This window comes from Dendrobates tinctorius, unplaced genomic scaffold (assembly GCF_039654945.1).
Source record: "Dendrobates tinctorius isolate UK_male_01 unplaced genomic scaffold, ASM3965494v1 ptg000297l, whole genome shotgun sequence".
Lineage (NCBI taxonomy): Eukaryota > Metazoa > Chordata > Amphibia > Anura > Dendrobatidae > Dendrobates > Dendrobates tinctorius.
Window position 1 is genome coordinate 753,853 of NW_027361964.1, and position 16,025 is coordinate 769,877.

The following is a 16,025-nucleotide window of genomic DNA, read 5'->3' on the forward strand; positions in this document are numbered from 1 at the left end:
TGGAGGATGTGTATGATGGGTATATGGGCACTGGACAATGGGTTGGAGGATATGTATGATGGGTTTATGGGCACAGGACTATGGGATGTAGGATGTATGATGGGTATATGGGCACAGGACTATGAGATGGAGGATGTGTATGATGGGTATATGGGCACTGGACAATGGGTTGGAGGATATGTATGATGGGTATATGGGCATGGGACTGTGGGATGGAGGATATGTATGATGGGTATATGTGCATTGGACTATGGGATGGAGGATAATCATTATAATTTGTTATAACTAGCCACAGTTACTATGCCCAGACAACGCCGGGCTTTGCAGATAGTCTTTTTCTCAGAGTCTCCAGAGTACAGGAGCTGTAGGGTATAAAAGAGAAAAACAAAATCTTCTCACTAAAATTCTGAAGAGCGATTTACTGATAAAGCCATTTTACTTTCTCACCTCTATATTACATACTGTGTAGGAAGTTATTGTACAAGGAAGTAGAAACATATTCCGTTCAGAATTCACACATTGACCTCTCTATTAAAATCCACTTCAAAGTCCAATCTTAGGAAAAAAGTCAAGACCTAAAGTAGGAGCAGATAAAAGCTTAAGCAACTTTCACATAGAAGAAGCTGTAAAAAGAAGACTTTGGCCTAACATCTTGGTGGCTTATTCTGAGTGCAGAGCGTTGAAGGTGCAGACATCTCACCAGCCATGGACGATGAAGGACGGAGGAGGAAGATTAGAGATTTTACTTTTGACAAATGTAAAAGGGGCAACCAGGGTTTTCAGAGAATCCTCCTGCAGCTGTTCGGGTACCTCGGCCATGGGAAGTCGTCATTTATCAACACCGTGATGTGTGTCTGGTCCAACAGTGACTACGAAAATTTGGCAAATGCAGACAAGGGTCACACGACGGAGAGGCTGACTTACCAGCTCACTAAGAACATTGTCCTGGTCGATAACAGGGGCTGCTCCAAAATGAACACATATGAAATTGGGGAAATCTTCGCCCAACTTGGTAAGTGTAAGAACTAAACAGGAAGGTGCGAGGGAAGGCCTGGCTTCTTACTGACGTTGTCACATTATCACTATAATGATTATTGTTTTATAGTTTACTAATCTGGATTTCTGGCTCCTTATTGTACAATACATAATAAGAGATGGCATTATATATAAATATAGAGGATAGTACGTAATAAGGGATGGTGTTATACATAATAAAAGAAAACAGGACAACATCTGCAAGGAGTTTGCATGTTCTCCCCGTGTTTGTGTGGGCTTCCTCGGGGTACTCTGGTTTCCTCCCACATTTCAAAGACATACTGATAGGGAATTTAGATCGTGAGCATCATCGGGGACAGTGATGATAATGTGTGCAAACTGTAAAGCGCTGCGGAATATGTTAGAGCTATATTAAAATAAAGATTAATAGATTATTATGTAACTAAGGATGGCGCTAAATATAATAAGTGAGTATACTATATACTAATTTTATACTAAGGGGCCTGTGCTATACATAATAAATAAGTACACTATATACTACGGAACTGTTCTATACATAATAAGTGAGTACACTATATACTAAGAGACTCTGCTATATATAAGTGAGTACACTATATATTAAGGGACTGTGCTGTACATAATACGTGCGCAGACAAAGGAAAAAGACCACTGCATAAAGGCCCGTGCACACCCATGAAAATAGAAACACATCTTTATTATCACAAAAAAGCACAAATAAGGTTAAAATCAAGTAAAATATGATACCAAACACCCTTCCCCATAGTAGGTATATTGGAATGCCCCAAAATAGTACAACTACCCTAAATATAAGAATGTCATGCAAAATAATTAGCAAGGCAGACCAGCAATGTTACAGCAATATACAATAAGCAGGACTGTTGCATATGCTACAAAAGCATCAAATGTTCTAGGACAAGACAAAATATTACATATATAACAAAAGCAGTCTTAATAGCCACAAGAGCAAAGGCAACTAATGGGCATCCCCATAAGCGCCTTGCTGAGCCAAGATTAACAAGGTGTAGAAAGTGGGCAAGCCTAACACCTATCCAGCTCTCTGCTATGTACAATGGAAATAAGTGTGCATAATAAAGAGACAGTAAATGAGCACAATAGGGCTACTAAAGTCAAGCACATAAGGTGGTTCTGTTGGTAATGACCGCAGAGAGGCCCCAGTGTGGAAAAAGGAGCAGGAGGAGTGGGGGGGAAAGAGATGTGGTAAAGCCTTCCTGATTTTGCTCTATTTGAACTGTTGTTTATGGTTTGCTTGTATGCTTTATGAAGAGCATCTGATATTATCCAGAACCCATATAGGGATATAGGGTTACTTGTAGGCCACTCACTATATCCTTGGCTTATACTCTCTTATGTAGAACAGAGAAAGAACAGAGAAAGAAAGAACAGAGAAAGAAAGATCAGAGAGAAAGAAAGAACGAACAGAGAAAGAAAAAACAGAGAGAAAGAAAGGAAGAACAGAGAGAGAGAGAAAGAAAGAGGGGAAAGAAAGAACAGAGAGAGAGAATGAAAAAGGGCAAAAAAACAAAGAACAGAGAGAGAGAAAAAAAGAACAGAGAGAGAGGGAAAGAAAGAAAGAACAGACAGAGAAAGAAAGAGGGGACAGAAAAAAGAACAGAGAGAAAGAAAGAAAGGGGAAAGAAAGAAGAGAGAAAGAAAAAAAGAAAGATTAGGGAGAGAAAAAAAGAACAGAGAGAGAAAGAAAGAGGGGACAGAAAAAAGTACAGAGAGAAAGAAAGAAAAGGGAGAGAAAGAAAAAAAGAAAGATTAGAGAGGGAAAGAAAGAACAGAGAGAGAAAGAACATAGAAAGAAAGAAACAGAGAGAGAAGGAAAGATTAGAGAGGGAAAGAAAGAACAGAGAGAGAAAGAAAGAAACAGAGAGAGAAAGAAAGAAATATTAGAGGGAAATAAAGAACAGATTGTTGTGAGTTCATTTTCTGGTCTACCAGTCAGGCTCCCTCTGGTGGTAACAGGAGGTAGTGAGGCTGATTTAATCAGTAGAGATCTGCCACCTGATAATGAGGATAACGATTGGACCTCAGGAATCTCAGATTGGATTTAAGACAGCCGACGCCCTACTCTGGTGCTGGTGATTCCTTCTGCTTGTCAGGTCTTGGTTCTCAGCTCTGTTCCAGTCAGCTCAAGCTAAGTTTCTCTGCTAATGTTGACACTTGATTTTGTTGTTCTATTCAGTTTCTTTTGTGTGGTCAGCCAGCCCCGGCTTAGGCTGTGCTGAATTTCCACTCATATTTGTCTGTATTTGCCAATTTGCTTTTTGTCCCTTATTAGATTGGCCTCTTTTTGCTCTGTCTCAGAATATTTCAGAGTGCTGATATAGTGGGAGAAGTCTAGTGACTTCAGGGTTAATTTTGCTATCAGAAGTGTTGGACAATATTTTTGTAGGGTTTTGGGCAGATTGCAGACAGTGTCTTTCTTTTCCTCTCCTGTCTAGTTAGTTTGGGCCCCATCGTTTGCTCTGCCTATTTTCCTGCCTGTGTTTGTGCCTTCATCTTGTTTCACCGTCAATACATGTGGGGGCTGTCTATTCCTTTGGGGTCTGCTCTGGGGCAGTTAGTTTTCCCTTTTCTTGCTTTAGGCTTATTTAGTCCTCCGGCCATGATGAGGCGTCTAGGTTCATCGTAGGCATGCTCCACGGCTGCTGCTAGCTGTGTGGTAGGATCAGGGCTGCAATCTGCATAGTTACCAACCTCTCTGGTTTTTCTGGGCTTAGCATGTTTAGGTTTTTTCCTCCTCGGTGACCCATTCATAACACAGAGAGAGAGAAAAAAAGATTCTATAAAGATACTATAGCAGCCCGGCTCCCATTGTAATGCCCACCTGAGCCTCTTGATGCAGGACATAACATGATCCGCTCACATGGCTGGCATCCCCGATTCCAAGGTGATCCCGCTGTCCGTGCTGTCAGAGGAAGACATGGTGATGGATCTGAAGCATTCCCTGAAGTGCCTCCATGGTTCCGTCACAATCTCCTCCCGAAATTACCTCATTTCCATTCAGCTTTCAGCACATCACTTCCGGTGGAGCGTCACGTGCGAGTTTTAAAGTGCTCCTCGGGGCTCCGCCGTGTACTCCTGTGTCCATGGGAAAAGTAAGCTCCCGTCCGGGACAACACGGCAGACTCTCAAAATTGGGACTGTCCCGCTGGATCTGTGATGGTTGGGAGGTATGAATGCTCCCCACCATGCACCTTGTACACGCACGACTCTGCACACATCATACACACACGGTTCCACTTTGTATGCCTTGTACACACATGGCTCCGCTCTGTACAGCTCGCACACACAGCTCCACTCAGTACACACATGGCTCCACTCCATAAACCTCATACACATGAGGCTCTGTTTCGCTCCGTACATACACGGCTCAGCTTCATACACTTCATACACACAGGGCTCCATTTTGTACACCCAGTACACACATGGCTCCGCACCGCACACCTCGTATACACGTGGTTTCGCTCTGCACACCTCGTACACACGCGGCTCTGGTCCGCACACCTCATACACACGTGGCTCTGGTCCGCACACCTTGCACACACACGACTCCGGTCCGTACACCTCGTACACACGCGGCTCCGCTCCGCACACCTCGTACACACGCGGCTCCGCTCCGCACACCTCGTACACACGCGGCTCCGCTCCGTACACCTCATACACACACGGCTCCGGTCCGTACACCTCGTACACACACGGCTCCACTCCGTACACCTCGTACATACACTGCTCCGCTCCGTACACCTCATACACACGGCTCCGCTCCGTACACATCGTACACACATGGCTGCACTCCGTACACCTCGTACATACACTGCTCCGCTCCGTACACCTCATACACACGGCTCCGCTCCGTACACCTCATACACACACAGCTCTGCTCCGTACACCTCGTACACACGCGGCTCCGCTCCGTACACCTCGTACACACACGGCTCCGCTCCGTACACCTCGTACACACACGGCTCCGCTCCGTACACCTCGTACATACACTGCTCCGCTCCGTACACCTCATACACACACAGCTCTGCTCCGTACACCTCGTACACACACAGCTCCGCTCCGTACACCTCGTACACACTCGGCTCCGCTCCGTACACCTCGTACACACACAGCTCTGCTCCGTACACCTCGTACACACACAGCTCCGCTCCGTACACCTCGTACACACTCGGCTCCGCTCCGTACACCTCATACACACACAGCTCTGCTCCGTACACCTCGTACACACGCGGCTCCGCTCCGTACACCTCGTACACACACGGCTCCGCTCCGTACACCTCGTACATACACTGCTCCGCTCCGTACACCTCGTACACACAGGGCTCCGCTCCGTACACCTCATACACACACAGCTCTGCTACACCCTGTAAACCTCTCCTGACCCCACACTGTTAAATATTATTAGTTATGGATTTATATTAGTTATGGAGTTGTATTCTTATCACACCCAGTTCTGTACATTGCTGACACGACATAGGCTATTTTTGTAAGCTTGGCTCATGGTAGAGGACAACTCCATATATACCAGGATCACGTGCTTCAAGAGACGTATATAATTCATGGCTAACTGTAGAGGTCGCTGGCTCCTTCCCTCATCATCATGAGACACAGACATCTCTGCTCGGACATAACTGAACAGCTGGTATGTTACTTTGCTATTTGAGAAGCTGAACAGAGCCAGACGCCATTTGACCATTTGCCATGTGGGATCTCAGAGTAAGAAGGTGACCAATCTTCGCACTAATGAACTAATGGACAATCTCTTTCACCTGTTTTTATATTTTTCTGTACTAATCTTTCCTTTGATGGAAGAATCCAAATAAACCACTATATTTTTATCTGGTAACTAGTCCTAAGTATTTTACAAGGATAAGCATTATTTTACACACACATAGATGGGGCATCATGACGAAATGTATTAGGGCAGTAATGGCCTTCTACAGTTGTCTGTTCTTTCAGGGAAGGGCCAGTACTGGTCTGCACATCGCTCCAGGACTCCGCAGGCACTAGTATTTGTGAGTCCATGGGTTTCTATGACTAAAGTGTTATACAACTCCAAGACTATGGCTCGGAGTTATACAGAACAACAATATGCCAGCCCCATAATTATATTGGCCCGTACTGTACTGACATGTGCTTCATACATAAATACCACCAACATACTCCATCTTACAGAGGAATCCTACTGACCCATTGACATGGTGCCAATTGCTGACAGTCAGCTTCATGACTGGATCTCTACACTACTGAATCAGGAGCCTCAGGACTGAGAGATACCACTGGTATACTATCTCTATCAGTCCTGAGGCATACGCATACCACGGCCAAGTGAGACACTGATTGTTTACAGCCAGCACTGAGGATGATGTGGAAACAAATGGCTGGCACAGTGCAGCGCCTAAGCCCTGCCTGCGTCTCTGGCTGTAAACTATCCCTCCCCCAGTGAATGTCTGTGAGGTGATCGCTCCTAACAGATGATCCTGCCTGTCTCGTTCTCACATGCCACTCCATACGCTGCCGCTGGTTCCATGTCATACTCTCCTCCCTATTGACTATTACCTGACGCGCTGCAAGCTGACCGCCGGAAATGAGGTCAGCTTGACCTCATTTCCGGCGTTCAGCTTACAGCACGTCACTTTTGGTGGAACATGACGTGCGACTGCGAGCTTTAAAGTGCTCCCAGTCCCCGGGGATTCCGCAGTGTACTCTGCTGTCACTGTCCGACCGCGATCGCAGCAAAGTAAACCTCCCGGCCGGGACAACGGAATAGGGACTTGAAATCGGGACTGTCCCGCTGTATCCGGGACGGTTGGGAGGTATGTGAGCAGGGAGGTTTGCAGGCTCCATATTGTTGGTATATACAACAGTTGTGGACTTCTTTGTTTGTGTGAAGAAGGACTTTATGCTGATCTGACAATAGATGGAGATGTTGTGTAAAGTTTCCTTGCTTAATGTATTGTAAAAGAAAAAGTCTCTCTTGTACTCTCAGTTTTGTTACTTCTTCCTGATGCAGTGCTGAATGGCTGTGCATTTTTCCTTTACCTCATGTTCTGAGAAGTAAAATCTTCTTATCCCATGTAATCTGCTCTGTGAAGTTTTCTACTGCAACTGTGGGTATCCAGAAGCTGTGCAACAGGTTATGGGCCCAGGCACCAAGGATACCAGGCACCCAGGACCCCAGACACCCAGGACACCGGAACTCTCAGCAAGACCCTGGCGAATGCAGAAGAATTCTTCGGTACAATTCTCTCCAAACAAGTAAGACAAGTTAAAGATGATGAGTAGCACAGAGCTAAAACTCACAGTACCTAAGCTGAATAATGAGAACTAACAGTTATGGAAGTTCAAAGTAGAGATGTTATTGTCTAAAGATGATTTATGGGAAGTAATCATTACTGATAGACCTGCTGAAGATAATCAGACATGGGATAGAAAAAATAGACAAGCAAGAGATACCATCAGCCTATTAATGGATGATGCTCAATTAATCCACATAACGAATGAGGATACAGCAAAGGGAATGTGGGAGGCACTGAGAAAGCTACCTGAAAGACCCAGCTTAAATCACAAGTTATTTCTGCTAAGAAAGCTTTACAGTATGAGAATAAGTGCAGACAATGACATTCAGAAGTACATATTCTCTATTTTAGAAGTGATATCACAGCTGAGATCAATTAGTGAAGATATTAAGGAAAGCCATGTGACGCACCCCAGAGGCCGTGGGATACTCGGTTCCGGGCCGGTTGTCTTAAAGGGATGTGTCACAGTGGCGGTGACCCAGTCAGTGGCCCCAGGCAGTCATGTGAAAGGGGAGTATTGATTACGGATAAAGTTTATGTAGTGATTCGTGACGCCAGTTTGAGTGTTCAACTGTAGTATAGCCGGCACTGTAGATGATCTTTGGGGGAGTAGATGGTGATGGCAGTGCAGATGTTTAACCCTCTCCAACCAGGGCTGACCCCCAGAGATTGTGATGGAAGTAGAAGGCACGGAGTAATAAGGCAGGAGACAAGGAATGTCACTTTATCATTTACTGTAGTTCAGGTGCAGTTCAGAGGAGATATTGGAACTCTTACCAGGTTACAGTCTGTTCTGCAGAATGGGAGTTATCCTTCAATCTGCTTTTGACTCAGTGTAAGCTTCCTGCTACTCTAATCCCTTCAGGGACCAAGGCTTCCTGGAGTTTAGAAACTTCCAGTATAGCACTACTCACTGTGTATTTCCCCTTTGGCAACTTGTAGCTTGGGTCCTGTATGAAGAAGCTCAAGTTCCATCTTGCACAATCCTTCACTGATCCTAGTTGCTGCAGTAATCTTGGGGAAAAACACTCTGCTGTTGGTTGTATAAATCTACAGTCTCTCAGCTTACCACCCTGCTCTGAAAGCATGGATGGCCTAGGGAGGGCTGATTCCCTGATGCTTCTTAGCTTTACTCCTGGATGAAGCACATGTGTAATGGCTTCCAAGAACGTTCCTCTTCTCCTTCTTCACTGAAAACAACAACTCTCAACTACTCCCCCTCCCAGTTAGGGTGTGTCTGCAAAGCTCTAAGTTTCAGACAAGTAAGGGAGTGAGGTGAATTGTGTGTGTGTTGTGGTCTCTAGCAGAGAAAGCATAAGTCCCATTGCTCACAAAACACATTCAAAACAGTACATATTTAGCCCTTTTGTGGTGGTAAAGACGTAGGGCACCACACATGTAGCAGCAATATTATTGTGCAGTTTACTGGATTCATATGCTGCTTTAATAAATGCACTAGAGACAAGACCAGAAACGGACATTACATTAGAATTTGTGAAGACCAGACTAATAGATGAATATCAAAGAAGGAAAGAACAAACAAATGATTCTTCTACTGAAAAATATAATGGAAATGCTCTTAAAGCTACAGAATCAAAAAGACGCTATAATAAAGTGACAAGAGAATGTTTCAGATGTAAGAAAAAAGGACATTTAAAGAAAGACTGTACCATATGGAAAGCAGATCAACAGAAATTACACCATAAAGAGAATACACAGAAGGTGAAAAACACAATTTCTGATTCATGTGAAAATTATTGGAATGGCTCATTTAAAGTAACAGACAAGAAATGATCATTGGGTTAGTTTATTGACTCAGGAGCAACGAGTCACATGACAAGTAAAAAAATGTCTTTACTGAACTTGATTTTTATAAGAAAGCCGTTTATCTTGCAGATGGAAGCAAAATAACTGCAGAAAGTGTTGGACAAGGAATGCTAAACTGTTCTAACAAGTTTGGGCATGATTCAAAAATACTTGTACAGGATGTGCTGTTATACGTTCCAGGATTAGAAGGAGGATTGTTATCTGTAAAATGTCTAACAGCTAAAGGACTTATTGTAAAATTCAAAGATGATGAATGTCCAATACTAGAATGAAATAAGGTAACAACCAATGTCCAGGCAGATGAACAATGATATCATCTAGACACATTTAGGCTGTGCGCACGGATTGTAAGCATTTTTGCCGCATTTTTTCACGGTGAAAACGCTTACACAACACAATCCATTGAATTCAATGGCATTCCGCAATGCTGTGCTAATGCGTATTTTTCCGCAGTGGAATCGCACCGCGGAAAAATATGCAGCATGCTCATTCTTTTTGCGGAATCGCGGTGATTCCGCACACATAGGAATGCATTGATCGGCTTACTTTAAGCGGATCATGTGCGGATGGTACCCACGGTCTGGAGGAGAGGAGATTCTCCTCCAGGCCCTAGGTACCATATCCCTGTTAAAAAAAGAATTAAAATAAAAAATAGTGATATTCTCACCTTCCGGCGTCCCCTGCAGCCTTCCCAGTCCTCAGCGATGCTCCCGGCAGTGATGCCTTGCGACAATACCTGTGATGACGTAGCGGTCTTGCGTGATGCTACATCATCTGGGGTCATATCACGATTTTTTATTTTTTTTGTTATTTTAAACATTCGATCTTTTTACTATTGATGCCGCAGAGGCCGCCTCGATAGTGAAAAGTTGGTCACACTAAACACTATGTGACGAGTGTGACCAACCTGTCAATCAGTTCTCCAAGCGATGCTACAGGTCGCCTGGGAAACGCTAGTGTTTAGCGGGAATGCTGAAATACGCATGCCTAAAATACAAAGAAATGTGTCAACTGTAACTTTAGGCCTTCTGGACAATATCTCATGTTCATCTTGCTTAACTGCTCGCAATAACAGTAATGTTGACCCGGGGAGCACAGATTTTTACATGCCACTGTATATACTTCTCATCAAGTTAAGTAAATAAAAGTTTATTTTTGGACTTTGCTCTCCCTCATTCATCTTGACCTCATTTGGACCTGCCCTGTCTAGTGGCAGCCTGCGGTCCACAGAGACGTAGCGGTACGGTATCAGCAGCACACACACCCAGTGGTAGTTCAGTGTCGACAGCTGTCACTGGCAGCGGAGAGCCATGGGAAGAGGTGCGGGGACCCATGCTGTCAATCCCCGCACCTAGATTGCTGTGATCAGTTAGTCAATCTGACTGACAAATCACAGCATGATCGCGCAGGCGATGCTGAATTATCAGCACCTCCCGCCCGGTCAGTGCAGGACTGGCTGATCTTCCTGCACTAACAGTCAGGAGCGGCGTCCGCGCTCACCCCTGTCTGTTAACCCCCTGATTGCTGCGATCGGGGGCTCCCTCTGCCTCAGATCGGTGTCCCAGCTACATCATCGCGGGGCCCGATCTGTGCCGTGATGACTCATAGAATCATAGAATCGTAGAGTTGGAAGGGACCTCCTGGGCCATCTGGTCCAACCCCCTGCTCAAAGCAGGATTCGCTAAATCATCCCAGTTAGATGTCTGTCCAGCCTCTGTTTGAAGACTTCCATTGAAGGAGAACTCACCACTTCTCGTGGCAGCCTGTTCCACTCATTGATCACTCTAACTGTCAAAAAGTTTTTTCTAATATCTAATCTGTGTCTCCTCCCATTCAGCTTCATCCCATTGCTTCTAGTCTTTCCTTGTGCAAATGAGAATAAAGTTGATCCTTCTACAATGTGACAGCCCTTTAGATATTTGTAGACAGCTATTAAGTCTCCTCTCAGTCTTCTCTTTTGCAAACTAAACATTCCCAAATCCTGCAACCTTTCCTCATAAGACAGGGTTTGCAGACCGGTCACCATTCTGGTCGCTCTTTTCTGAACTTGCTCCAGTTTGTTGATGTCTTTTTTAAAATGTGGTGCCCAAAACTGGACACAATATTCCAGATGAGGTCTGACCAAAGAGGAGTAGAGGGAAATAATGACTTCACGTGATCTAGACTGTATGCTTCTGTTAATACATCCTAGAATTGCATTTGCCTTTTTTGCTGCTGCATCACACTGTTGACTCATATTCAGTCTGTGATCTATTAGTATACCCAAGTCTTTTTCACATGTGCTGTCACTTAGCCCTATTCCTCCCATTCTATATATGCTTTTTTCATTTTTATTGCCCAGATGTAGTACTTTGCATTTCTCCCTGTTAAAAACCATTCTGTTAGTTGCTGCCCACTTCTCCAGTTTATTTAAATCTTTTTGAATCCTCTCTCTCTCTTCTCTAGTATTAGCTATCCCTCCTAGCTTTGTGTCATCAGCAAATTTAATCAGTTTACCCTCAATTCCTTCATCTAAATCGTTGATAAAGATGTTGAACAATACAGGGCCCAGGACAGAGCCCTGTGGTACCCCACTTGAGACATTCTTCCAACTGGATGTGCAGCCATTTACGACCACTCTTTGGGTCCGATCACTAAGCCAGTTATGAATCCACCTAACAGTTGCCTTGTCCATTCCATACTTAGTCATTTTTTCAATAAGGATTGTATGAGAGACTTTGTCAAATGCTTTGCTGAAGTCAAGATATACTATATCTACAGTATTTCCTTGATCCACCCAATCAGTAATACCGTCATAGAAGGAAATTAAGTTAGTCTGACATGACTTATTAGTTACAAACCCATGCTGACTCTGTTTAATCACTTCATTCTTATCCAGGTATTGACATACATGTTGTTTAATAATTTGTTCAAAGATCTTTCCTGGTATAGAAGTCAGACTCACCGGCCTATAGTTGCCTGGGTCCACCTTCTTCCCCTTTTTGAAGATAGGAACAACATTTGCTCTTCTCCAGTCTTCTGGCACTTCTCCTGTTCTCCAAGAATTTTCAAAGATTATGGAGAGGGGTTCAAAAATTTCTTCTGCTATCTCCTTCAGTACTCTGGGGTGTAATTCATCTGGACCTGGAGACTTGAATTCATTTAGGTTAGCTAAGTGTTTCCTCACTATCTTTCTGTTTATAGATATCCTGGATTCTTCTATTCCCTTAATAGGACAGTGAATAACAGTTGATGTTACATTTCCTTTCTGAGAGAAAACAGATGCAAAATAGGAATTTAAAAGTTCAGCCTTCTCAACATCCTGTCTTACCATTTCATCATTTTCATCCTGTAAAAATCCTATAGCATCTTTGACTTTTCTTTTACTTTTGACATATCCCCAAAATCCTTTATTATTGCTTTTGACATCTCTTGCAAGCCTCAATTCATTTTCAGCTTTAGCTAATCTGATTTGTGCCCTGCAGGTTCTGCAGACAGCATTATATTCTTCTTTAGATATGCCTCCCTCTTTCCATTTTATAAACATTTTTTTCTTCCTTTTTAGCATGTGCTTAAGTTCTGTGTTCATCCATCCTGGTTTCCTTAAATGCTTCCTATTCTTCCCTCTTTTCGGAATTGTTAACAACTGTGCTTTGAGAATTTCATTTTTCAAGATTTCCCATCCTTCCTGGACATTTTTGTCTTTAAGGATATCCAGCCATTGGATCCCTCCAATTCTCTTTCTGAATCCCTTAAAATCTGCCTTTCTGAAATCTAACCTTGATGTCTGAGTCTTCACAGGTCTTCCGCCTCTAGTTATCCAAAATTCTAAAATAGCATGGTCGCTACCTCCTAGGGTCCCAGCCACTTTTACCTCCTCAACCATTTCCTTCCTGTTTATAAGGATTAGATCCAAGGTAGCAGTTCCCCTTGTTTTCTCCTTTACCTTTTGGAAGATAAAGTTGTCAGCAAGAGAGGATAAGAATTTCCTTGACCTGTTAGTTTTGCCTGAGAGAGATTCCCAACAAATGTCTGGATAGTTGAAATCTCCCATGACAACTATGTCATATTTTTTGGAGAACTTGGCCATTTGATGCATAAAGAGTTCATCCATATCTTCAGCTTGCACAGGCGGCCTGTAGTAAATGCCTACAATGGTGTCCTTTCCATTGTTCTGTCCTTGTATTCTTACCCAAACAGTTTCCACAGAACTCCCAGTCTCTGAAGCTTGGATCTCTGTGCAGATATACGCGTTTCTAACATACAATGCGACACCCCCTCCTCGTTTATCAAGTCTGTTTCTTGCAAATAAGTTGTATCCTTCTAGTCTTGTATTCCAATCATGTGTATCGTCCCACCAAGTTTCAGTGATTCCAATGACATCATATTTCTTTTCCTGTGTTAGTAGTTCCAATTCTCCTTGTTTGTTGCCCATGCTTTGTGCATTAGTATAGAAACATTTTAGTTTGTGATTGGTTTCTCTTTATCCAATATTTTTATTAATTAGATTCTTTCGTCTTTGTTCTTCCTTTCCACTTCTAATAGCAGAGTTCTCAATAGCATTTGTCAGGTGTATTGCTTTTTCTGGTCTTTTGCTTCCCTTCCCATGTTTTTCTAGTTTAAAGCTCTCCTTACAAGTGTAGCAAGGCGACTTCCAAATACCTGCTTTCCAGTCTTCGTAAGGTGCACCCCATCTCTAGCAAGTAGTCCATCGTATAAGTAGTTCACTCCGTGATCCAGAAAGCCAAATCGTTGCTGACGGCACCATCGACGTAGCCAGTTGTTCACCTGCAGAATCTTATTCCACCTCCTTGTTCCATGGCCATCCACTGGGAGGATGGAAGAGAAGACCACCTGCGCTCCCCGTTCTTTCACTTTCTTGCCTAAGTCTTCAAAGTCTCTGCAGATGGTTTCCAGGTCGTTTCTTGCAGTGTCATTTGTCCCCACATGTAGTAGCAGGAATGGGTAGTCATCTGTAGGTCTGAAGAGTCCTGATATCCTGTCAGACACATCTTTAATTTTTGCACCTGGAAGACGGCACATTTCTCTTGAAGTTATATCCGGTCTGCAGATAGCGGCCTCTGTTCCTCTCTGCAGGGAATCCCCCATGACCACCACTCTCCGTTTCTTCTTCACAACATTTTTCTTTCTCCATCCAGGAGGACTCTGAAGGCGTACAAGGTTGCTGTTTGTTGGCAAAGTCTTATCCTGATGTATTTCTTCATCGTTTTCCTGCGTGAGAGCCTGGTACTGGTTCCTGAGCAGTATGGGTGCTGACTGCCTCCTGATCCTCCTGCTTCTCTGGGTCACATGTCTCCATTCCTCTGTTTCTTCAGGTGCACTTCGAATTTCTTCTCTTTCTGTAACATGAAGAGATAATTGTGCTCTGTCCAAGAACTCTTCACCTTCCTTAATGATCTTCAACGTAGCTAACCTCTCTTCGAGATTTTGCAACTTTTCCTCCAACAGGGACACAAGCTTGCATTTGTGGCATGTGAAGTTTGGCTTTTCCACTGGTAAGTCTGTGAACATGTAGCAAGAAATGCAGCTCACCAAATGGCTCCTGGCCTCTTCCATATTGAGATTTCTTAAAAACGATGAAAGATGAGCCAAAATTCGCGCGCCGATAGGCGCACGGTTTTTCCGATTTCCTCTTTTCAGCTGCAACGGCCAAAACCCAGTGATCGTTGAGCTCGCGGAGACTCTTCACTTATCCCAGAAGGAACTGGGAATATGCAAATGATCTCCTCAAGACTCATCCCCTGGTTTTCCGATTTCCTCTTTTCAGCTGCAATGGCCAAAACCCAGTGATCGTTGAGCTCGCGGAGACTCTTCACTTATCCCAGAAGGCACTGGGAATATGCAAATGATCTCCTCAAGACTCTTCCCCTGGTTTTCCGATTTCCTCTTTTCAGCTGCAACGGCCAAAACCCAGTGATCGTTGAGCTCGCGGAGACTCTTCACTTATCCCAGAAGGCACTGGGAATATGCAAATGATCTCCTCAAGACTCTTCCCCTCGTTTTCCGATTTCCTCTTTTCAGCTGCAACGGCCAAAACCCAGTGATCGTTGAGCTCGCGGAGACTCTTCACTTATCCCAGAAGGCACTGGGAATATGCAAATGATCTCTTCAAGACTCTTCCCCTGGTTTTCCGATTTCCTCTTTTCAGCTGCAACGGCCAAAACCCAGTGATCGTTGAGCTTGCGGAGACTCTTCACTTATCCCAGAAGGCACTGGGAATATGCAAATGATCTCCTCAAGACTCTTCCCCTGGTTTTCGGATTTCCTCTTTTCAGCTGCAGCGGCCAAAACCCAGTGATCGTTGAGCTCGCGGAGACTCTTCACTTATCCCAGAAGGCACTGGGAATATGCAAATGATCTCCTCAAGACTCATCCCCTGGTTTTCCGATTTCCTCTTTTCAGCTGCAACGGCCAAAACCCAGTGATCGTTGAGCTCACGGAGACTCTTCACTTATCCCAGAAGGCACTGGGAATATGCAAATGATCTCCTCAAGACTCTTCCCCTGGTTGACTCGTGGTCATCATGACAACCTCCGGGTCATCCAGCTATGGAAAGCCGCTGAGACCATGCTCACAGCAGGGTCTCAGAAGCTTTCTCCATAGGGTATAACGCATTGCAATGCTGGAGCAATCAACCTGCAATCAAAATGAAAAAAGTGAAAGTCCCGTAAAGGGACTAGGTAAATTTTTTTTTAAATATGTAAAAAATAACCCCAAAATATTAATAATAATAATAATAATAATAATAATAATAATAATAATAATAATAATAATTCCACTAATAAATACACATTTTTATGTAAAAATAAATAAACAAAAAAGTACACGTTTGGTATCGCCGCAAACGGA

General features: G+C 43.8%; 1 protein-coding gene across 1 annotated transcript in view; it reads left to right on the top strand.

Moving 5' to 3' along the window:
- The first annotated feature begins 601 nt into the window (after positions 1-601).
- The window catches only part of LOC141073125 (uncharacterized), a 39,940-nt gene continuing 24,516 nt past the window's right edge, over positions 602-16,025 (top strand). The window contains exon 1 of the mRNA XM_073560481.1: positions 602-1,012. Within this exon, the coding sequence (XP_073416582.1) occupies positions 706-1,012 (307 nt within the window). The 5' untranslated portion in view covers positions 602-705. The remainder of the gene's footprint in view (positions 1,013-16,025) is intronic.